General features: G+C 41.0%; 2 protein-coding genes across 24 annotated transcripts in view; both read left to right on the top strand.

Moving 5' to 3' along the window:
- Window positions 1-23,884, top strand: part of vti1a (vesicle transport through interaction with t-SNAREs 1A) — a 150,025-nt gene extending 126,141 nt beyond the window's left edge. Inside the window, exon 10 of the transcript XR_011310640.1 lies at window positions 23,870-23,884. The gene's annotated coding sequence lies outside the window, so the exon portion shown is untranslated. The remainder of the gene's footprint in view (window positions 1-23,869) is intronic.
- Window positions 22,164-24,833, top strand: part of tcf7l2 (transcription factor 7 like 2) — a 92,320-nt gene continuing 89,650 nt past the window's right edge. For all 23 annotated transcript variants that reach the window (XM_069691795.1, XM_069691794.1, XM_069691793.1 and 20 more), the window contains exons 1-3: window positions 22,164-22,398; window positions 22,625-22,691; window positions 22,955-23,079. In XM_069691795.1, the coding sequence (XP_069547896.1) occupies window positions 22,210-22,398; window positions 22,625-22,691; window positions 22,955-23,079 (381 nt within the window). In that variant the 5' untranslated portion in view covers window positions 22,164-22,209. The remainder of the gene's footprint in view (window positions 22,399-22,624; window positions 22,692-22,954; window positions 23,080-24,833) is intronic.

Here is a 24,833-nt window from a genome sequence, read left to right as displayed (position 1 = left end):
GTTGTTAAGTGTTCAGCAACAGTGTACTGCCATGTTAAACCTCACTCCAGGCCTCGTGAAATTGGGAATGAGTGTCATTACAGTACCTACCAGCAATGCAATGCAAAATGTAAAAGCATGCTTGTATCTTTTAAATGTATAGCCCAAAGAAATTATGCCAATGGTTAAAAAAAAATCTCTTTCGTGGTTTGAACAAGGCAAGCTGCTTATTTATACCAGCCACTGTTTGCATCCATCAAATACAATGTTCTTACATTTGAGTTAATGGCAGTAGTTGTAGGAAAGGCTGTTTAGAAAGGAAGCAGTCTTATAGTTGTACACATCTAGTGCCTTTCAATGGACGCGCTGAACAGTAGTTCTCATTAAAATTAAAACTTTTAATTGTGAGCATCCGCCATTTCAAAAAGTCTGCAGGGAGGTCAGTAGCTGGAGACACTCATCTCCACTGGCGTGTAGTGCTGTGTGATTGTGCTGTGGCCTTGGGTTCCTATTGGTGCAGAGTGGACATCTCCACAGTTATACTCATTATGTTGAGCCTAGTGTTAGGTAGCATCTTTGCTCTGCTCTTTTAGACAGGCTTTGCCCTTTTTTGTCAGCGGCAACTAACAAAGTAAAACCTTTAACAATGCTGTTTGCTATCATTTAGGTATGTGAAGGCCTTGTCATGATGGCTTGGGTGCTTTTATTTGCACATACCAACATGTTTGTCTCCAAAAATCCAATCCGAAGCTCAGAGTTCTTCTCTGTGAACTTAAAATTGTGTTCTAATTTTGTCCCTGAAGAGATCATTAGAGACTTCCCAAACATCATTTGTGTTGCAGTCTGGCTAGTTAGGATCTCTTTGAGGTTACAGGTGAGAGAAGTTTTGTTGATGTAATTTTATTACAATGTATTACAATTTATTTGAAGGTCAAACCCATAGTATGTGCATTTACAATGTCGCAATGTTTTACTGTGTAATCCCTCACTGGACAGTAAAAGTATGTACACGATACAAAAGGTCAACATTAATCTGGAAGGACAGCCTGTAAACTCTGATGGATCTTTACAACAGACAGTTTAGGTAATAATTTGACCAGTTTCCCCTTTGTTTTCTCTTTCATTAGATATGGCTTGACGGGGGATTGTTTAGAAGTGTATGGTTGCTATACATCACAGCAATTAACTTGCGAAAACATGGGTTGTTCTTGAAGATATTTGCGTGGCTGTTCCTTTTATGCTTTTATGTTATTATTCTTCTGTGTTTTTCAACATTAAGTCAGCTTTTGAAAAAGTGTGTTTGTTGTCATTTTTGTGCCGACACAGTAAATGATAATTTAGCATTCAGAGATTGTCCAGGATGAGATCATTTACGATTCACTGTTGTTCAGAAAGTCGCAGTTTTCCAGGAATTTACTGTCTTAATTTTATTCGGTGCTTAAAATCTAATCAGCTGTCATTGCTGCCTGCTGTAATGAAGCTATTAAACGTTTTCCCTGTGTGGTACCAAAGGAACGTACTGAAGTATCAAAGAAATCATTGACTTTACCTGCAGTTTATCAAAACTTCTGAACAGAACATGCGGGCAGTGGGACTGATGAAACTTTCAGCATCCTCTATCTGTCTTCTGTCTGCCAGGTACAAGGGGCCACTGTTATTCAGAAAATGGAAAGCTGAGAAGGCATCAGAATGGTAGCAGCCACTGATAATGCACTGCTCCTGCAGGAATGTGAGTTCAAGTTTCTGGGATCTGATGGTAAGTAGGCTTCTATATGTACCTTACTTGTTGGGTATAGCTCTGAACACTTTTGAATTCCAGGGCTGAGTAAATGTCCACAGGCCTCATTAAAATGTGCATTGTACAGCCTCAGTTAGTTTGTCTTACACATAACTTTCAAAACATCTAAAAAAAATACTTGTTCACTGGACAGTATCAAGAGATCCTTAAAATAATAAAGCAAAAAGTAAAAGCCACTGTGAAGATGGAAATAAGTAGGTTAACAAATAAATTTAAGGCAACAAATGGAAATGGACTCTGTGCATGGGTATGTTCGTGTTCCATTGATTAATAATAATAGATTCATGGCAGTCGACACAGCTGTGTGAGTAAGCAGAGACAAAAGGACATGGGAGCCCAGGTTTATTTCAGCTGTCAGGATGTCTCAGCGGGTGTCTGTCAGAGGTTTTAACTCCACAGGTTAAGACATACAGGCTGATGGATGATGGCTATCCGCCAGAGAAGACACCATCCAAGGAATACCAGACATGTGGACAAAGACAAGCTGAACATGAACCTGGAGGAAGATTTGCTTCAAAGAGCAAGAAATCAACATCGAAAGAGGAAGTCACCGGAGCTTGGAGGAGAAAGAAAGTCAGCTAAAGTCTGAAATACACAATTTTCAATTTTATATTGAAATGCATGTTCTCCAGGTTTTTGACATGTAGTTTTAGTATACTAAATACTATACTAGTATACTATACTATACTATACTATACTATATTTAGGGCCCGAGCACCGATGGTGCGAAAGCCCTGTTATTATCCAGGTGATTATGATTCTCCGTAAACAACTGCATTTTTGGGGGCTTTATCATATTCAAAAACTCATGAAAGTTGGTACACCCATCTCTCCCGGCAAAAAATTTGGTATTTTAGTGGAGTCGCGAGTGGGCGTGGCCAAATGGCTCGCTAGCGCCCCCTAAACAGATGCCCCGGCAGCTCCATTTAGCTACATGCACGAAATTCGGTGGACATGTGTATCACACCTAGACGTACAAAAAAGTTACATTGCACCATTACGTCAACATTTTTGGCAATTCGCACATGTACTTTAACAATCTCCTCCTTCAGATTTTGTCGGACCGACTTGAAATTGAGTCTGTGCCCTCTTAACATGTTTGGAATTAAAAGTTATCATAAGAATTTGTTTTCATCGATCGGTGTGCCCGTGGTGTGGCGGCCAAAAAGTGACCCAAAAGTCATGCATGTTGTTCAAAAAATGACTTATGATTTGTTTTTTTAAGTCATGACAAAGGGGGGGATTGCACCCCAAACCTTCTGGCTGAGAGGCAGCAGCGCTAACCACGGCGCCACCAATCTTTCCCGGAGTTATACAGCATTGTGACAAATTTTTGGCTCACTGCAACCTATAACTCCACCGCCCATAAATATTCATTCAAATGCGACCAAAATTGCCACAGACATTCTTTGGATAGTAGATATACATGTTTTCAAGGGGGTCTGCAGTGATATTAAATATCTTCCTGTAATGTGTAGTGTATGCAAAACTTTTTCAATTTCTCCAAACATTTCAGCTTCACTAAAAGTTGAATCACCATCAACAGGCCAAGGTGGGATCTGAACCATGAATAGCAACCTTGGTGAAGTCGAATCTTTTACCTGTTGAGTTAACCAGACTGTCGTTTGAGTCACTGGAAGCTCTGAGTGAACTCCGTGAAACTCTTTCTCCTGCCGTGGCTCCTTTTACAGCACCAAAGATAGTCCAGCGGTCTACGATGCCGACTCCAAGCTGGAAACAACCTCATGAAGACACGGGTTCGAGCCCCGCCGAGGTAACACGCAAGGTTCACGGTTTACCCGCCGAGGTAGCAAACGAGGTTCACGGAGAGCAAATCCCTCTAAGGGTAAGCCACACAGGTTCAGGTTTGTACATGCAGTCACACTAATACCAAACCAAAGGTCAATAACAATACAAAACTAAAAAAAAAAGTCCAAAAATGACTTCTTTTTTTTTTTTTTCATATTTCAGACAACATGATATAGTATGACACAGTGGTGTTAGAGCAGTTGCTCAGTGAGAAGTAACTTGAGGCATGCATGTCAGTTCAGAAAAAGCTCATACTCCAAAAAGTCATGAAAAGTCATCCAAAATATCCAAAGTATGTTGTCCAAAATATTCAAAGAAACATCATACAGTATAGTCCAAAAAGTGACCCAAAATTCATTTTTGTATAGAGTATATAGTATATTGTATATTGTATAGAGTATAGAGTATAGAGTATATAGTACAAAGTATAGCCAGGGCGATGCGGCTAAGTTTGATGTTTCGCCGTGATACAGGAAGTTGATGTTTAAGGTCAAACAATGCTCCAAACCTCATGAAACTTGTGTCAGGCACCAACTTTCATGACTTTTTGAAGGTGTTAAAGCCGCCAAAAGAAGAATAAGGAACAAGATCGAGAAAAAAAATAAAACTGCGAGCGGGACTATGCCAACCCTTGCGTGCTGCACGTCGGGGAGCCGGCGGCCCCGACCCGCTGGATTGTGAAGCTGCGAGGGCCCGCATATCACTGCTTGCAGTTTTAATTGGTATTGTAATTTATTTGCAAGTCCATCCAATCAGGTTGGACAGGTTCCTTTAACCTAAAATTAAACCAATATGAAGTGATGGAATGATAAAACTTTATTTCTCACAACATAAATGTACCAATAGATGGAAGAGTGACAAAATTATGCAAGTGACATTGTTCGGAGGCCATGTGTTGCATGCTGGTCAGGTTGTTTCAGCACCATGGACAGATTCAGCAACATTCAGAGTCAATTTACACAACTATTTACAGGGTTGTGCGTAAATGATCTTCATTATTAATTAGTAGATTCATGATATGTGAAGACGAAACCCTCTCTACGTCCAAAAAAGTGTTGTGAAGTGAGCAGAACAACGGCTTCTGGAAGTGTTTTCTGCACAGTCCTCTATAATACCCAATGATCCTCAGCTGCTGCCATGTAGGAGAAGCCAGAGCTCGAAATGCTTTCATGGTAATCGTAAACAAAACATGACTCTATTCATCTAAAATTAACCCAGAGCCTGAAATAGAAATGTTTTTCACAGATTTAAAAGTGTGATCTTTAGCTTGTGTCGAACTGTGTGGGTAGTTGTAATCGAACGGGATGCTTCCTACCAAAACGAATCCTGCACATGCTAACACCTCGTAGTTAACTGCTACCTTTACATTTATATCTGCACCGACTTATTCCTTTGACTTTTCTTTTTTTTTTTTTTTTTTTTAAATCAAAGGACCATCTTTTCGAAAGAGGACTGCTCGTGTTTTGCAATGCTGATTTAACCAGCAGAGTTTTATTTGAGCAAAGAAAAGACACAGGTATCAAATCAGCCATAAAAAGTACAAAAATGTTCTCCATTATCATTGTGAAACCAAAGTAAAGCAATGCCTCCTGGCCAGAGATGAAATAGTTGTTTTACATGTGACGCACACTGATACTCAGCCAGACAGGGTGGTGATGAAGCAGAGGCCCTCCTGGTTACACTACATCTCCTTAAAAACAAAAAAAAACAAAAAATCCCCCAGCGTAGCTCCAGCTTCAAGCTGATGTGCTATAGGGAGCTGAGGTCACCGGTTCATCCGTCAGAGAGGCTCCTCGCTGATGGATGGCACTCAGAGCAACGCGCGCCCAATCCGCTGTAGCCCTAACCGCCGAGAAAAGGCCTTTGCAGGCAGAGAAATAAATAAATAAACAGCAACATCAAAGGGATGTTCAAAAGAAAAACAAAGCCTGCACACGTTCGTTTGCAAACACACACACACACACACACACACACACACACACACACACACACACACACACACACACACACACACACACACACACACACACACACACACACACACACACACAGGCGCGCATCGGCTCTCTCGCACACATCCGGCGAGAGAGAAAAGGGAGGCGGAGGGGAAAAAAAAAAAATACAAAGGACTGAAAGCATACACATAGTTTACTCTCCAATGACACTCGGCTTGAAGAAAATCCAGACAAAACAAGGCAGAGTGGCGAAAATTGGCGCGTTTGATGGTTCGATATTCACGCTGAACAGACTCAAAAACAAAGATCGAGCCAAAAAAATTGCATACAGTTTCGCGTTTTTCACAAAATCTACAAACACCCGCAACGATCTTTATGTTATGTTCAGTGTCCCGCTATCTTGTTGAGGGGACAGGCTGACTTCTTTTACCGACTGGACGCCCAGATGAAGTTCAGCAGTCGTCATTGAAACGCATCTCTGTGATGTACACTGCTGCGCAACTACACTTCCTCCAAATAACTCTTAAAGAAGGAGGCTGGTGAAAAGTTTTCAGATTGTCAACAAAGCTTACTAAAAGACCAATTTATTCTACTCACAACAACTCTCTGTGTAGCTCATTCCTCGGAGCGCACTGTTTTGTCAAAATTACATCATGGAACAATATCATTGCATACGTGTTCCACCCAAATGGCAACCCACCTTGACTTCACCCACTGGTTTGCTTGAAAGAGCTGGGGAGGATTTGTCTTAGAACCAGACTTAATAAAAGTGGACATAGCTTCCTGGTCTGTGACGCCAAAGTGCCTCAATCTGCAATACCATTGAAGACAGCTAGGGGCTGGCTCCAAAAGGCTCTGGCTCCATAGACTCCCATTCAACTTCTCTGATGAAATACAGAGTGGGATTTTTTTTATTCACAAGTCATAATGATGTCATTTGCTGCAGTTACTCCTTCTTATTAGTTTTCTGGTGGTCCGTTTGCAAATAATTCCATCGTTAATTAGATATTAGGCCTTGGAAAAAAAAATTGGGGGCGGGGGGCGGCTGACACTTGTGTACTTGTGAATAACAAAGGACTGACTTTGTATTTCATTAGCGAAGTTAAATGGAAGTCTCTTAGAGGCAGACTTTTTTTGTGGCCCTAAGTAGTGCACTTCCACATTTGCGTCACTTTTCAAACCCGCAGGCGACATGCATTTTTATATACAGTCTATGTTTCCTTCACAATGTGCATTGGCACTGTAGTTTATTTTGAGTAAATGCAACACACACTCTCCTGCTGGATACTTTGCAGAGCACCAAACCCACTAAAAACGACAGTACTCTTTTTTTAATTTTTTGCAAAAAATACAAGAATATATTCTTCACCCGTTTAAAATATTAAACTGTTGGTTGTTGTCTCGTTATGGTATAATTGACAAAAAACTAAAATTATCATTTTACCAGCCATATACAAAAATATCTGCCATGTTGTGAGAGTCATTTAGGATGGTCGTGTCATCCTCTACCCAGAAACCCTCACAGAATCAGGGAAAATGCACCTTTTGTTTGACTGCGTAAAATCATCTCCTGGAGTATGTGAGTACTTATGAGTTTTTATTTTATATGTTTCTGCACAGAAAGCTGTCAACTGAGATTTGTGGAGGAGCACAAACAGGCAAGAATGGAAACAATACAACTCCCCCAAAAAGTTGAAGAACCACACATGAGGTAACTTCATGCAATCACCCAAAACTAAGTTAGGACTCCACAACTTTTTTATTTTACATCTTTGAAGCCCACAGGATGCTATCAAGGATGAGCAACATGTAATTGTGTTTGGGCTCAGCTGTCCAAAATGTGCAAAATGTCTTTTTTTGTTGTTGTTGTTTTTTTGTTGCACCACTGAAAAAAATGGTTGAGATGCCAGTTAACACCTTCGCCTCTTTGCTTCTAGAGACACTCGGAAAGGAAAACAAAGCTTCATTTTCATTTACGGCATTCATCTTGGATGCACTGTGTTGTTCTTTGTCTCATTCAACTGATTCCTGGGAACGGCATCTAAATGTTATTGTTTCCATGATTGTGGATATTGGCAACCTGGAACCTCAGCAGATTGTGAGCTCTTTGGTCGGTTGGGGAGACTTGCTTGCATGGCCTTGAGTTAGTCAGCATGGGCTCATCCCATGAAATATTGAGGAAGCTGGAAGGGCTGGGCTGGGCCCTCATGTAGCGCTTGTGTGTGTGTGTGTGTGTGTGTGTGTGTGTGTGTGTGTGTGTGTGTGTGTGTGTGTGTGTGTGTGTGTGTGTGTGTGTGTGTGTGTGTGTGTGTGTGTGTGTGTGTGTGTGGTGGGGAATGCCTGACGGTGGAAACAGTGGATGTTGTGTCAGCTCCCCCAAACCAAAACAAACTCCTATAGCCCCCCAGTGTACTCCTAAAACCAGAAAAGTGGATTGCAATATACCTTCCATTGAAAATATACCATTCTCTCTCTTGTTTTCACCTTCTCTCCCCTCCCCCTCCCCCTCTCCCCCTCCCTCCTCCGTATCGTACACACTCCCACTCACACACACCAGCCGGGCTCTCCCAGATTTAATCTCATCCTTATTCCCGTACCCTTAATCTTTTTTGTTTCTTTACATCTCCATTTCCCCATGCAAATCATGTCCTCTCATCTTTCTGATTATTCTCCTTCACTTTCTGCTCTTTCTCTTTCTCCCTGTTTTCCAATCAGCCGACGGAGCTGCTGCTGCGTGCGTGCGTGTGTGTGTGTGTGTGTGTGTGTGTGTGTGTGTGTGTGTGTGTGTGTGTGTGTGTGCGTGTGTGTGTCTAGTCAGTCAGCGAGCTGAGCTACAGTACAGACAGTTTAGTACAGTTGAAAGAGCACATCAGACTTCTGCCCTGCTCTCTCTGAGGGCTGATAATATGGGCCCTTCTTACCTGTTAGGAGCTAGTGAGCCGCTGCTCCTCCCTTTAAATGAACTTCAGAGGGGGAATCGGATTGACAGGAACACAGAGAGGGCTGCCTCGTTTGACTGGCGGTCCTGTCAAGGTGAACCCAAGGTGCTCTCTCAGGCCCCGCGCTGCTTTCCACAAGGCTGCCCTGGTGAGCTGATTGGGTCTTAATGGTACAGTAATGACCAAAACAAACTCGCACCCGCACAGCCTCACCATTGTCTCAGCCAAGGGCACGTTATCTCAGACGATTTTTAGAAACGTAAAGGTATAAGCCAGCTAATTTAGCAAGTTAACATCAGTTGAGCCTCCCTATTAATCTTTGTTTCAAAGTATATGAGGGAAATGTGAGGCTGAGTGTAGTAACTGTTTGAGAAACCATTAAGAGTGCGTGGTCTCGTTTTCCTCCCCTGACAGATTCTGCATAGTAATAAAGGCGAGGGGAAGCCTCTCTTTAAGCCTCAGCACCTTAATAGCCTTTATGATGACACTTTATCTATAGTTTGTGCATATAATCACCAAACTAAAGGGGGCGACCTCGGGGCATGGGTTCATCCGTTGACATTTGACATCTTTATAATTAACTGGGAAAGTCTAATCTCTGCCTTCAAATGACGCGTGGCCACAATCCATTTAATATGCTCATGAGCACTATGTATTATTCAAATATGCTGATGAGGCTCCGTTAGCAAACAGACTTTTTGACACAGGTTTTTCTCTCCCATCGTGGTGGGGTATGGGGCCACTAATAGACCTGCAGGGATCGGAGAGCAACAGCCCTTTTGAAATTTTCAATCCCTGAGAAAGGCGACAAAGTTTTTTTTTCCTACATCTTCTTTGTCTGCGTGCTGCTATTTGAATTTAAGCAACTGAAATGAGCCGACTCCAGCGCTTCGTTAAGGCACTTAAAAGTTTCTGAAAACCGAATTCCTTCTGCTGTATAATTCAATGTCAACATTTATCAAGCCCCCATTACTCTTTTTTTTTTTTAACACATTTTTAGGGACAGCGAGTGTTTTGTGTGGATTTTTCTGAAGAGTTTGAATTGTTCTGGCCGGAGATGTTTGGAGGAATCGGCCATCTTTAGAATGAGTGAACCAGCAGAGCTTTTTATGGATGCGGGCTTTAACAGGGCTGGAAGAAAGAGCCTCTTATGTTCACTTTTGGCTTGAGTTACTTTTGAGAGGCTGGTGGTCGCTGGGTCAGAGGCTTCAGTGAGCCGGTAACCACTACACGAAGCCCTCAGTCCTCATCGGAGCTGTTCAGCTGCAGCAGCGCCTCGCCACATTCACACCCCGTCTATCCCCTCAGTTTGAGGAGGGAATGAAGTCAGACTTATCAGCGGCGTCTCAAAGGCTATTCATGTCTTTTTGCCTCCTCTTTCAATCCATATTCATGAAACACTTGTAAATTAGAAAATCAATATCATAGAACAATTACGCTGTGGTGAGGTCATGCGGTCCTGTTGTTTGGAAATCATACATTCAACTGCACTCATACAAACTAAATGAGTAAATAAATCATCATAAAATTATTGTAACGAATGCATTAAGATTACAGACAGGAAGCCTTTTGAAACCAACTTGTAATGTTGGCAATTTCCAAATTGAACCGCATTAATGATGTTTATAAAGCTTCTTAGATTTAAAGCCTTTAACTTAAAGTGTGTGAGAAGCGGCTACCTTGACATCAACTTCCGAGTACTTTTGCAATAGTTTCACCTTCATGCATACTCAAGCTAAAGTACAGATCCTGGATGAAAAAAAAATATATCTTTCTGACTTTTCTTGTCTGTGTATCGTAGCTCCACTTTCTTTTCTGTCGTCTGGTCCTCTTCGTCTGTGTCTACGTGATCCTCTTTCCAAGAGGTTGCGTGATTTGTACAACATACGAGTGCCATTCATACTGTATGCCAAGTGCAAATCAGACGTCACTACACTGTGCTTTTCTCCCTAATGTGAAAGCTGAAAAGGTAAAAAAAAAAAAAAGCAGCAAGTCTTAAAACCAAATATTAAAGACCAAATGTCTGTTGTATGTGCCCTCTGTCTCAGGCTTATCCCCAGTTGGCTGTTTGGTTGTTACAGGGTTGATATTGAACAGCATCAAATCACCTTTTTTTTTTTTTGTTCCTTAAAGGTTGCGAACATTTGTAAATGAGTTGCTTGCATGTGTTGAAGGCATATTAGGTTTTTCTCCCCGGTGTCTATTGGGGTTTATTGAGTGTGCTGTTGTTGATCCTGGGCCATGAATCCTTCCCTGCCCTCTCCTCTGCCTGAAGCCTGCCCCCAGCCTACCCGCAACCTCCCACCAAGCTCCCTCTGTTTCTGGCTTTATCTCCAGCTCTGTCTATCCAGCTCACCATCGCAGCTCCTGCCTCCTGTCTCGTGTCCCTTTAACTAAACTGTGAGCTTTTGTTTTAATCAGCTCTCTGTTCAGGCCTCTGTTATTCAACCTCCTCTTATTTTTCATTTTTATATCACTTATGTGTTTCTTCTTCATTGTTTATCTTCTTTTTTTCCTGACAACCCTTGTTTACTTCTTTTTCTGCTTTAATAAAACACACACACATATATATATATATATTTACAGTTCAAATAATTAGGTTTACTGTCACCTCCACCTGTTGATAGCACATTACAAACAAGCTTGTCCCCTTCACATCCCTCGCTGGTGTTTTCACCCTCTCTCTGCATGTGTACACCTAACCTGCCTGAGTCTATTTCAAAAGCAGCGAAACAACAAAATGCTTAAAGCTTAATTCTATTTTTGGTTTACTTGACAGCTGTTATGTTAATTGGAGACATGCAATACAGCAATAAATTCTGTATTTTATTTACTTGCTGTTGTGTAATCACACCTCGACTTTAAAAAGGTAATACATTGGACGATCTGGCCTGGATGATATGGATTTGGCTACTTCTTACGCGGCAAGTACGGACGTCCCACCAAGAAACATGCACAGAATGTCCTCTAAAAAACACAAACTGACTTTGTATCACTCCGATTTCTATACATGTTAAACACATCACACATAATGTGTTATTTTGTGAGCTTTAGAGGCGCTGTGAGAAAGATTTTGGCCTTTGGACAGAGCCAGGCTCGCTGTTCCCCCTGTTTCCAGCCCTTCCACTAAGCTCAGCTAAACATCTGCTGGCTGCTGCTTCTACTGTACAGATGCGTCAATCAAATCATCTCAATCAACAAACAAACAAACAACAAGACAACCAAAATGATTTTTGTTAATGTTACACTGTTCCTCAGAAGTGGAATAATTGGAGGTGTCAAGTGCAACTCCCCTTCATCCTCATGCTGCCAGTGAAATTTAAAGAAGGCATATTTCTTATTCTTTCTCTGTATACATATATCCTACTGCACATGAACACAGATAGACACAAGCAACGGAGCTAGTCTGATTAAAAAAAAAAAAAATGCGACACAGAAATGACGTGGTGGACGCGTGTGCGTGGGACATCTTGTGCATCTGTTCAGGGTGCAACAATTCCTCTTTGCAGTCGCATAAAGAGAAAACGGAAAAAAAAAACCAACAACAGGAAAGGCGACAGGCCTTTTGGCAGCCATATTGGCTGACGGATTTATTACATTCCTCACATCCACCTGTTGTTTTTCATAGGGCCAAATTAGAAGCCTATTGCGTGTGTCATAATGTCACTCACACGGACATGGGGGCAGTTGTGCAAAATTTGATTTGCCCAAAATAAACAAGGTAAGAAATATTTCCCGTCATCAGCGAGGTGATGTGACAGCGGCAGACAGCTTCGGTTATTTTTAGCAAGTCGGGACTGTCGTGCATGAAACTTTGGTGTTTTTGGGAGGGCAATGTTAAAGTCACACTTTTTAACACCCTAAATTTAACAAGTGAAACGTTTCCCCCTTTTGTGCCCTTTTCTCCCACCGTCCTCCGTCTTTCTCCCGCTTACCAACCGCTCTTTATCGCTTCGACACATCTCTCCTCCTCTCCCTCTCTCCTTCTTTTCATTTCTAGGCCCTGCAAATTGTCACTGTTATTTACCAAATATAGTCTGACAAAGAAGAAGTGGAATTTTTTACTGATTGAAGATCAAAGTAGCAAAGTCTCCTCCTCGAAGCCCGCCCCTTCTATTAGCCGCCCTTAAGAACAGAGGAAAACATCAATTTCTCGCACATCAATGGCGGCTTCATAATCAATTGAAAAAGACACTTGTATGGGGATGCAAATCTTATCTTTGTCTTATTAGAGCTTTTAGAAGATGCATGTCGGGATTTAATGTTATGAAATAAAAGGGGGTCGCTTTTTTTAATCTAAAGATGCAGAGGCGTTAGTAATGGTCGAAATCAAAGCCCAGAGACTGTGGTAATTACTGGAGGAGTTTGCCTATCCTTATTAATATTGATCAAATATTACTGTGATCTGATCTCTGGGCTTATGATGAATTTGGAAGGTGGTTAACGAGCACAAAGAGGAACATGGCACTCCTTTTCCCTCGTGCAACAACCACGAGCAGATGTCCATTTTCCTCTGGTTGAGATTCTGACCGTAAAAAGCAGAAAGAGCAGGAAAAATTGAAGTTGCGTTTGAGGCGAAATCATTCTCGTTCACCGCCTTACATCCTCCTCATATAGCCGTATTTCTCCGGGGTTTTTTTTTTTTTCCCTTTTGCCTCAAGTCGTAACAAGGTGATGCACGCTCACGCTTGTTTTAAGCGCCGGAAAAAGACAGCTGTGTCAAAGGGAATTCAAGGTTGCTTTTTCATTGACCTGGTGATGATGATGTGCAGAGCTTTTAAAATGGCCCTAAATAAGCTGATGTCCTCCAGGCAAAAGGGATGCACAAAACACACTGATTCATCCAGCAACAATGCCGCAGATGATCACAGAATGTTAAAAGATACTCATTTTGAAGTGTAAATAAGCCAGGCTCAAAAGTGTTCCCGGTAAGGGCACGGTTTCGACACAATATATCCCAATTTTAGAAAGCTTTCTTTGTGTTAACTTCTACTTAAGTGGCGACCAAAGAAGTGATTGCACGCCCTGGAATATACACTGTGTATCACAGGGGATCATAGGTGGAACGTTCATTAATGTTTATTTCATTGAAATTCATATATCGAAATCCTCCAGCTATGCACACATAAACAAAAGAGTGAGGGGGTTTTGGAGCCACCCATGTGGACAGCATTGATTGCTGCTTGCTTGAAGCCTTCAGGAGTCTATTGGACATGAAACTTGAGGCCAATTGATTTTTCTGCATTAATTTCTCAATTAGGATCTTCGAAGAACACCACGAGGGCCACAGCCCAAAAAAACCCAACTCCAGTTGAGGCTGAAGCGTGAAGCTTTGGGGCCTTATTGTTGTGGATGCGCATGTGTGTGTGTGTACACACTGTATCTGATTTACCTAACACAAAACTGTCTGCGTAATTATGAAGGATTTTGGGATCAATTTTGAGGAAAAACGAATACCTGAGAGGAAATCAATATTTGAAGCAGCTGTGCCCTTAAACTTTATACACTCACATCCCTCCATCAGAGTCAAACATTAAAACAAAAGACCAACAGACCTTTAAGAGCAGCTGGGAGCGTACAGTGTGTGTCATATTGACAACAAACAGCATTTGAACAAAGAGAGAAATTACGCAGCTAAACATGTACTTTGGTGTATTTTGTTGCCCTCGTTGTTTTTTACCGTCTGCTGTCTTTTTCTGGAGGAAAAAAAAAAAACCTTGCAAAATAACAACTGTTGAATTATCACGTCGAGGGCCACGTCCAGCAACTGAACAATAGACGGGGGATTTGTTTTAACATGATTTTTTTTCCCTCGTACAGTAGTTGAAGGGTCAGAGTTAGTTAAGAAAAAGATTTTAATAGTGATGTAAAATGTTGTTCTAAATGGATTTGTGTCATTTACTATTGCTATTCATTTTGATTTTACGCAAAGTTACGTGCATTTATATCTTTAAACCGCAAGTTTGCTGCTTTAACCTCCCCTTTACTGCTGAACCTCAAATACAGATAGTGTTACTCAAATACTGCACTTTGAAGTAGTGTAATTACTATATTTTGATATTTCAGTTTGGCTTTAGTTTTGCTTCTTTCTTTTTTTTACATTACTTTACCTTACAAACTTTATATGATAGAGGATGATTAATACTTTACAAACAAAATATATAGTTAGATTAATCCAATATATTAATCCAAAACACGAATGATATCAAATAACCCAGAAAAAGGCTATTTCTTTTACTTTAGATCGTCAAGTCCATTTTAGTGATCATACTTTGAATTCACTGGTAACGGCCGAAATACTTCCTGCCATCGCCTGGCTAGGATCATGCATTAATGCTATCATATTTCAAAACATTTTCATATATGAGTTATAATACTCAATTTATCCATGATTCTACAGAGACGTACACAATATGAGCATATAAAGTGTTTTTTTATAAAGGTATGAGGCATGGGGAGAGTTCGATTTCAAGTATCACATATACAGACTATTTTATAATGTTTGGTACATAAAGTTTGCCAATATACAATCCCCCTTTTCTACTTTTCATTATTATTCGCAGTTGTAAACAATCCTATAAAGGCTGAACGTTATCACATCAGTTTTATAAAGACAAGCTCACTCTTATTCTTTTTTTTTTTACAAATAAAAGAAAATGAATCTATATAACGTACATATTGTTGTATTTCACAATCTGATGAACAGATTATAGTTCAGATCTACATGCTTTTTTCTTTGTCAGGAGATAATGAGAGCCATATGACTGCAGAGACATGAGCCTTTGCATCAACTATAACCTGCTCACAACTTAACCTTGAAAGATGTTGAGCTTTCTTTTGACTTGTATTGTACAAAGAATGCAGACTGATGTCTCATTACTGGGCTCATCTTCCATTCTGTTAATGAAAACATAGCCAAATGAACACGCCATTGCTCTGATTAATCCTGAGAGGTGACCCGGTTGACTCAAGGTCGTGTCTCCATTGTGTTGCTCGTTAATAAGTGTGCACGTAGAGCGTTAAAGACGGAATTGGTTGTCTGTACTAAAGCTTTTCTAAGAATTTGTAGCACTGAAAGAAAACAACCGCTGCTTTATAAACCAGTAAATGAGCAGTAATGTCAAGTTCGAATGAGTTTACTTTATGTTGTAAATAATTTCGTGAAATGCCTTTCTGTGGTTTGATTTCATTTCCCGTTAGGATGATGAGATAATTTGTGCGAAGCTCTTGCAACTAAAACTTCTCCTTGACTAAAGAAAGTGCCACAGACATCTCGAAAATAGCGTTTAGTCACAAAACAGACGTCAAAGGCGCAGAGTAACTTTGCCCAAAACTCACACATGCGCACAAAGACAACCTGCCTCCATCATGTACATAATGACTCTTCATTCAGACCGCAAAAGGTCAACTTGTCGTCGCTGTGATTTTAATTAAGGTCCCATTGTCAGGAACATGAAGAAGACACAGTTTCCTCTTTTTCTCCTCTCACAATAAGGCCTCCTGCTTCCTGTTTGAGGAAGTGCCTCGCATGAGATGCTCCCAGTCTCTTAACCAACAATCAGAAAGGGCTTCTCTCTATCAAAAGCAGAGTTTGTGGAGGGTCCTGCTTACAAAGCTGTTAGAGAAAAGGGAGGGTTCCTATTTTCTCCAGGGGGTCAACAGGAAGCTACTTTCTCTACATTTGTCCCGTGCATCTGCTTTAGCTCTTGTTTTGGTTGTTAAAAACACAAAGGTCAGGGATTAAACTTGTTGTCTGACTTTCGCTTTAGCAGCTCACCAGCTGACAAACTGAACATCTCAAATTCGTCAGTATCTTGTGATCGTGACTGAAACACTGAGATAAGAGCTCGTATCCATCTCGTCACAGGGGGCCGTGCTCTAAAGAAGAACGCCACTGGGGTTTATCCATCTGTGATTCCTTTTTGGTTTAATTACGCAGTCTGTCAGAGATTTCTTGTGTGATAAAATCAACACTATATGCTCAGCCATGTAGGCCTACAGAGGAATGACTGGACTTTGCATTGCATTGCATATAAACAGAATCCACAAGAAAGTCCGGTGGCAAACACTCACCATCTTCTCTCCCAATCAAGATATGAATCAGCGTAAAGGAAAAGAAAAAAAAAATCTCCTTTAGCTACCTGACGCCTGATGCATTCGCTGTGAAAGCCAGTGTGAAAAATATTAATCAAACCACCAACCCGTTGGCTTATATACCAATGACCTTTAAGTAACATTTACCAGCCAGCAGCGGCTTGGCTCCTCTCTCCCTGCGAGATGCTGCTGTGACGGACAGGTGAGCAGTGTGTGTGCTGGCCTGCAGATCCGCAGCAGCAGAGTACATAAGTTACCGTGTCTCTCAGGTGGATTCCATGTTTAGAGAGTTCAGGACCTGCCTCGGACCTTGATTAATGACTATCGCGTCCATTTCTGAAAAACGCTTGGCTGTTTGTTTTGGAGGCGACGGGAGACAGCGCACGTAGCTGGCCTAATATGGTTCCCACGATGCTGCGCGGATGAGCTCTGGAGACACTCAGCTCCTGCTTGAGTCCAATACCTAGAGTCATATAAAGAGCAGTTTGCCTACATTAATCACCAGTGTCCAGACTGGTCACGAGAAAACTCCTCAGCCAACTCCTGGGATATTTGTGGGGGGGGGGGTGTATTGATTAGATTTAGATTTGATCTATTTTGATGATTGATTCACAAACTTTTAACCTAATGAAATGGTTGTTGAGCTGTTTGTTATATTAGTCTCGGAGGGGGGAGGGGAGGGGGTCATATTGATTTGAGATGAGTGCAGAGTCAAAAGCCAGCGTGACTCATTCTTCATTATACTGTTATTCTTTTTCTCCACTGTCTTCAGTGGAGATGTGGATTGTAAATACAATTAAATACAATTAACAAATAAGTAAAACTAAATACAAATAAATCGATTTAAATAATTCCTTAGTACATTTTCAGACAGTCTGCTCTTGCAAAACTAGTCCCTCAGTTGACTTTCAGTCAGCAGCTATAGTTTATTTCTTTACAGGTGCATAGACTCCACTGATAACAGGTTCTATTTGTGAAAAAGACCTAACCCTCCCCCTCCTCACCCCCACCAGCCCTTAAAGCTTTGGTCAACATAACACTCTGAGCATTTTGCTTTTTAAATTAATTTCTAAAGGATTTGCGAAGGCAATTCCCGCATACAAAGCTTTTATTTTCAAATGCATTGGCCTATTGTGTCAAATGATTAGAGCGCTGAGGGGCAAGGGAGCAGAGAAACTCCTTTACTGCGAGTACAATGAGAGGGAAAATAAATATATATATATATATGCTCTATATACATTGTACACGTGTAATAATTTCATATTTCAAGAAAGCAACTCTTTCCTCATCATTTGCCAGGTTTTGATGTATAGAATACAACCCCCCCTCCCCAATCCAGCCAGTGAGTAATTAAAGTAAGTGTACACAGAAATGTTCTGCTTGGAGAGCAGTGATGTGCTGAATTTAACAAGCACAATTATAAGTACTCTATCCAAGAAAACAGGCTTAACCATTTGCACACATATGCAAGCACAATCTGGATATTTCCTGTCCGATTTGCTTTTACTCTAACAAATAACATACAGCGTGAATCATGCTTTTCATAATCAGGTAAATCAGACATCTATGTCTCCATCCTGTCCATTCCCCCCCCAAAAAAATGATGAGGCCCATTAGTATAGATGTAATTACAGCTAACGGCGGTATTATCCCGGTGATAGAAATTATATGAGCTGCACAGACAATAAATGCCCACAATGGTTAAACAACATCTCCCCCAATAATAGAGGGAATTTGCACTCAACTAAATGCAGCTAAAGTTAAATGTTAAGTTTCACTTATTATCAAGTGAACGAGCCTCATTACAAGAATAAATCAGTTACCATAAAACAAGCACATCTTTGTGAAGGGAAAATGTCCAGCAGTAATATGCTAATATGCTCTTAGGTATGGTTGGCAACATGGAGGCATGATGGGTATGTGAACACAGAGGATGTGCTCGGTGTGCTGCTGCTATATAGATTACATATCAACTAGTAGAACAGCCTCACCATATGTTAATTTAATTAGACAGTTTAAATTTCCTTGACTTTTTCACTTTCAAACCGCAGGCTCTGCAAACATAAAACATGTACAGGAAATACAAGAAGAATTATGATATTATTATTGATATTAAACGTGAAAAGTTAAATTCCGTCTTCATAGCCACAGCGTTTTGACAATGGATTGATTATATACTTAATTATTCATCATTCATAAAAAAAAATCACCACCCAAAATCCTTTTGAAATCAAAACAAAACAAATGAGGCTAAAATGTCTGAAAAGCCACTATTATGTATGTACTGCTATAAATCCTGTACATTTCAAGACCAAAACACATGTATTTAGGAGTTTATTTGTCATTATGATGATGTTTTGTTTCTACCCTATTGAGAATAGCATTAAAACTAAAAGAAAATATGCATATGAACATAATGTGCAAAATGTGTTGAGCACTTATGATATTTTATTATAAAGCTCAAGAAATATATAGAATACAAAATCATATTAGAGCTGTGAGCTAACACAGTAGGATGAATGATGCAAAAAAAATATCATTAAAGGAGCATTTTTTTTTTAACTTAGATTTGTACATGAGGGCATCAGTCTTATAAATCTGCTTCACTTTGATTGCAGCTGACGTCAGAAGTGACAATTCAAACTTGCTGAGGGAATCAGTGGATTTATTATGAGGGCTGATGAGGTTGCGTGATCAGACTCAGCTGACGCATCCGACTTCCTTCACACTCTGAGACAGGGGAGGGGCGCGTGGATGACACTATCCCCAGTCGTACCAAACCACAACCACAAGGAGCGGAGGTGAACACGCAAAACCCATCACAAAATAAATAACAGCAGCAGACACCGGGCGCGCTCCTGCTCCATCATCCAGGAGCAGCGGCAGCAGCGTAGCCTGTCATTATGTTATTAAAGGGTCGCGTAGATTAGAATCACCGGGGCGGCATCAGAGGCAGGTGTCCCCACGGCACGCATGATAACACGCTGCCAGGCCCCCCCCACCCCCCTCCCCTCCCCTCTGTTAACTCTCAGGTACCCGCTGAGGCGATCCGGGGAGAGGCCAGCTCGGAGCTCCTCCGCTTTGGTCTGGTCTGTGTGGGCTCGGGTTTTTGAGGGCCCCGAGCCGCAGGACGCCTCTTCTTCCACCTTCTGCCTAAACACAGACACACCGGATGACAACCAGAGACGGTTATCCTTTTTTTTTTTTTCCCTTCCTCCATCGCTCCCTTACCACTGCTGGCTGGGCTGCAGCCAGCCAAACACAAACACCGCTTTCAGCTCAACCAGATAAAGAACATCAGTGATCATTGAGCGCAGTCGTCTGCTTTCATGGTGTTGCCTCGTCTAGGTGCGTTGGTAGGCAGATTCACAACGCTTTGGTGCTACACTGTGCACATAATTCCCCATCACTGCTGTTTGACAACACTCCTGAGAGCAGATACAGAGGAATTAGTGTCATAATATTTGTGTTTATACGTCTAACAGCATGATGACATGAAACAATATTTTTTTTAATCAGCCATTCTGTCTGTTTTTTTTTTTTTTTTTAAAATCTTACACTGTTTTATTTTGCTTGCCATGTTGCAACACAATGTAAGTTTCACCTGCATGTATATTTCAGCTCCATTTCTTGCAGCTCCATTTGAAATTAATTGTTGTGGTTGTGATTGCTCCATCAAATATGGGCTGTAACAGAAACTGCATTTCCCGGGTGATGAGATAAGGTTACTGAATCACTGGTGGTGCTGAGCTCATCACTGATATACAGGAGCAAACACACACACACACACACACACACACACACACACACACACACACACACACACACACACACACACACACACACACACACACACACACACGTGCACGGTCCCTTTTTACTAGGAGGAGCTAGCTTCAGGGGCATTTTCACCTCCTTATCAATTTAATATACATTTCAGGTAGAGAACAGCAGATTTTAGCATTTTGCTTTTTCATGCATATCCCTAATTAACCTGTTTTTATTTAGAGGGAACCGGTAAATGATTTATATTTGAGCATTTTTCTCTTTGTTGTCCAATTTTTAACATTTTTTTTTTTATTCTTGATCAATGGGAACACAATGAACGGGGGGGGGGGGGGGGGGGGGGGGGGGGGGGGGGGGGGGGGGGGGGGGGGGGGGGGGGGGGGGGGGGGGGGGGGGAAAAATGTCACATTGGCTTCACGTGTTAATGTGCGTGGATGTGAAAATAACAAAAGTAGGTAAACAGAAACAATATAGGATTTATTTATTTAAATTTATGGCGTCATCATATTTCCAAAAGATTTTTCTCTGTTAGCCGCAAACCTATGGTCCATGTTCGCCTATATGTCTATTTAAGGCAGATTTTCTATCAAATAAGACACAGAATTGGGGCATCCAAATCTGCATCAGTTATTTGTGTCCAGTCTGGCTGTTGTTGGAGAAGAGTAAAAAAATATATATTTATATATTTAAAAAAAAAAAGAAAAAGCAGCTCTGTCTGTGCTGCCAGTGAGGAATTCAGGTTAGTCCCACAGGACATCACACCTGTCAAGAAAGCAGGATGCAATAACACCCTGCATCCCAAAAAATAGATCTAAGGAAACATTATCTAATATAATGAAAAATAGATCTAAGGAACTGACAAAGCAGATAAAATTGGAAAACAAGCTCGAAGTAATAGCTTTTATTCTGCTTTGATAGGCCTCTAGTATTTAGTAAGCAAAAAAAAAAATTAAAAATAAATAAAAAAGAACAGATAGAAAAAGTGGGTTATAGAAGCTGAATGTGAAGGATAGGATTTAAAAAAAAAAAAAAAAAAAACTGAAAACATTTAATTGAAGCTATAGTGTTAACTTTATTTGGCCCAAGTGTGACAGATTGGTCGGGAATAGAGGAGTCAAACTGGTTGCAAACAGCCTGAGGAAGTACCCTCTTTTCATTTTTTTTTTTTTTTTTTTCCCCCACTGGGAGACCGCCCATATGTGCGTTTAATCCATATTTGCAAGCAACTCCTATCTTCCTCCTATTTTACCATCACTGTCCTGCTCCCAAACTGCCTCTTTCCTCCTCACATGCTTTCCACTGCAGTCGTCCGCCGGCTTCCTCCTACCTCCCTCTCTCTCTCTCTCTCTCTCTCTCTCTCTCTCCCCCCCCCCCCCGTCTCTCTCGCTCCGTTTTTTTTTTTTTTTTTTTTTTTTTTTTTTTTTTTAACCTCCTATTTATGAAAACGTCACTTCAAGTCCCTCCCTGTTTGAATCTCATTAGTTTCTTGTGTGTTTCTCCCTGTCAATAATCCTGAATCCAGACTCTCTCTATTTCCATCCCTCTCTATCTGTCAATCAGCGCCGCCTTTGAACTGAAAACCACTCCGACCAACTTCAACTCACTCAATCCGAGCGCCTCGGCTCCTTCTCCGGCTTCCTTTTTCTGCCAAGATTCCCTTCTTTTTTAGTTTTGTACCAACCCCGCCAGAGCTTTGGAAAACGCCAATACAGACCCCAAACTTAAACTCGGACTTTCCAGATCGCCGAGATCAAGGGTTTAAAACTTTTGAGTTTTGCCCCCCTTCAAAACAAAAACAAACCAAAAAAAAAAAAAAATTTTTTTTTTTTTTTTTTTTTGCTCGGGAAAAATGCCGCAGCTCAACGGCGGTGGAGGGGACGATCTGGGTGCAAACGATGAAATGATTTCCTTCAAAGACGAAGGGGAGCAGGAAGAGAAAATTTCGGAGAACTCCTCGGCAGAAAGGGATTTAGCAGATGTCAAATCTTCTCTCGTAAACGAGTCGGAAACGAATCAAAACAGCTCGTCGGATTCAGAGGTAAGTTGCAGATTTAAAAAAAAAAAAAAAAAAAAATCGGGGATCGATCGTCCTTCTCTCTCCCCCCCCCCCAACCTCCCCCTCCTCCCCGGGCTCTGTTAAATTAAGGGGCCTTGCATTTCTCACGTTGTTCCGCTGATAGACTTGCAAAGAAAGTTAACTATCGCCCTCGTCGCCCCCGTTGTGTTAACTTTAACGCAATCCTTGTGTTTCATTGCATTTCAAGGCGGAAAGACGGCCTCCGCCTAGATCTGAAACTTTCAGAGACAAAACAAGAGAAAGTTTAGAGGAGGGTGAGTTTCTGCTTTATTCTTCCTCTCTTGTTTTTTTTTGTTGTTGTTTTGCATCGTGACATTATATATATATGTGCCTGACGGAGGGGATATCTCTCTCCCCCCCCACCACCACCACCACCCACCCACCCACCCACCGCTTTAGTCTTCAAATGCAAATTTGCAGGAGAGAAGAAAAAAAAAAAAAAAAAAAAAAAAAGTTGTCACGGCCACTTTATATAAAAAAAGTTTTCTTCTTTTTTTTCTCCCCCCCGCCATGTTAGCTGCGAAAAGGCAAGATGGAGGGCTGTTCAAGAGCCCACCGTACCCGGGCTATCCATTTATAATGATCCCCGATCTCACAAGCCCCTACCTTCCCAATGGATCACTTTCTCCAACAGCACGCACAGTAAGTTCGTTTATTTACAGCTGTATGTGCACACACACACACACACACACACACACACACACACACACACACACACACACACACACACACTCCGGGGTAGACGACGGAGTCAGCCGGAGTGTTGTCACGCAGAAAGACGTGCAAAAACGCAGAGCCAAGAGTTTTGCAACTCCCCGTGAAGTGTACAGTACAATGGCATGCATGTCCGCCTTGCAGCTCTCTTCTCCCCCCCCCCCCCCCCCAAAAAAAAAAAAAAAAAAAGCCAGCCTGTATTTGTCATGGACGGAAGCTAACATGCTAACAGTGCTAAGGACTCACTGCAGAGAGAGAGAGAGTAAAAAAAAAAAAAAAAAAAGGACATATATGGTTTTAGGTGGCAGGTCATGTATGTGCACGACGTTTGTACCGGTGTGTTTCCATGAACAGCGTTCTCGTCAAATGCATGACCACTATGAAAATATTATGGTTATTATTATTATTATTATGGTTATGATTATTAGGGTGTTCCTTTGCCTGTTCCAGGCTACAAAGTGCACGATTTGAACCTACTGAATAATGCAATTGGCTTGTGTTTGCACAGCCTCATCAAAAATGCCCCCTTTTTCTTTTTCTTTTTTTTTTTTCTCCCCTAACACATGCAGCATGAGCACTCAGACCTTTACACTGGCTCTCTTGACACACTGTAAGCAGTGTAAAGCAATGCAAAACACACACACACACACACACACACAAACAAATAAAATCAATATGCAAATGAGCTGTCAAAATGTGTAAAGACATTATTAGAAAGGTGCATGCATGAAAGCTTTTTTTTCCCTAAAACATTAAACAATGTTTTATTCCTTATATATAAATATATATATTCTTTTATTTATATATATATATATATATATATATATATATATATAGCTATATATATATATATATATATATGGAATTATATAATTATATAATTTCTTTTAAACATGTGAATTATTGAATGACAGTGATTGTGCAACACTATGCTGTGTTTTGCATGTGCACCGCCTTTGCTCCCAATGAGGAATCCTTTGCCTCGAACAAAAACATGTGCCATGTAAACCCATATTTATAAATAAATTCCTGTTATTTATTTAGACACAATCAGCCATGCTATAATTATGCACACTTACTCATTTGCTCAGCACCTCGCTGGTCCCACTGGGCAATGGCAATCCTTAAGCAGCATAATTTTCTAAACCATGGGTGTTTTTTTTTTTTTGCCCCCCTATTTTAAACGGTTGCAATTACAAGTCTGCGCTTTAGGACCTGTCATCTCATTTTACAAGGTTAAGGCAAAGACCAGGCATTAGGAAATATGACCCTGCACCCCCCCCCCCCACCCACCTCAGCTCTGCCTAACGAAACTGATATTTGCTACCTCAATTTAATTTTTTTTTCTGTGCTCCGGTGCACACCTTGAAAATAAATGCACATCTGACACATAATGCCTCCTTTTGTGTTTGACACAATTTCTGCTTTGGAGTTCAACATGATCACTCATGGTTTCACGTGAAATAATAATTTTTTTTTTTTTTTTTACTGCTCACATAAATTCTCTGTGTGTGTGTGTGTGTTTTCCACACAAGGAGAACATCTTGCCATTCTTGCTCTCTTAGTCAGCCAGCCTTGTTAATGCTGCTGGCTGGTATGTGGAATTAGTCACTCATTATTCTCATCAGCACTGACACAAACACACATTCACAACAACACGCATGATTTGAAGTGAAGAACTT

Source organism: Brachyistius frenatus, unplaced genomic scaffold (assembly GCF_029030835.1).
Source record: "Brachyistius frenatus isolate BFR_SWC_R1_liver_20210118 unplaced genomic scaffold, ASM2903083v1 Contig_11, whole genome shotgun sequence".
Classification (NCBI taxonomy): domain Eukaryota; kingdom Metazoa; phylum Chordata; class Actinopteri; family Embiotocidae; genus Brachyistius; species Brachyistius frenatus.
Note: the sequence above shows the minus strand (reverse complement) of the source record. Positions and strands in the feature narration are given on the sequence as shown.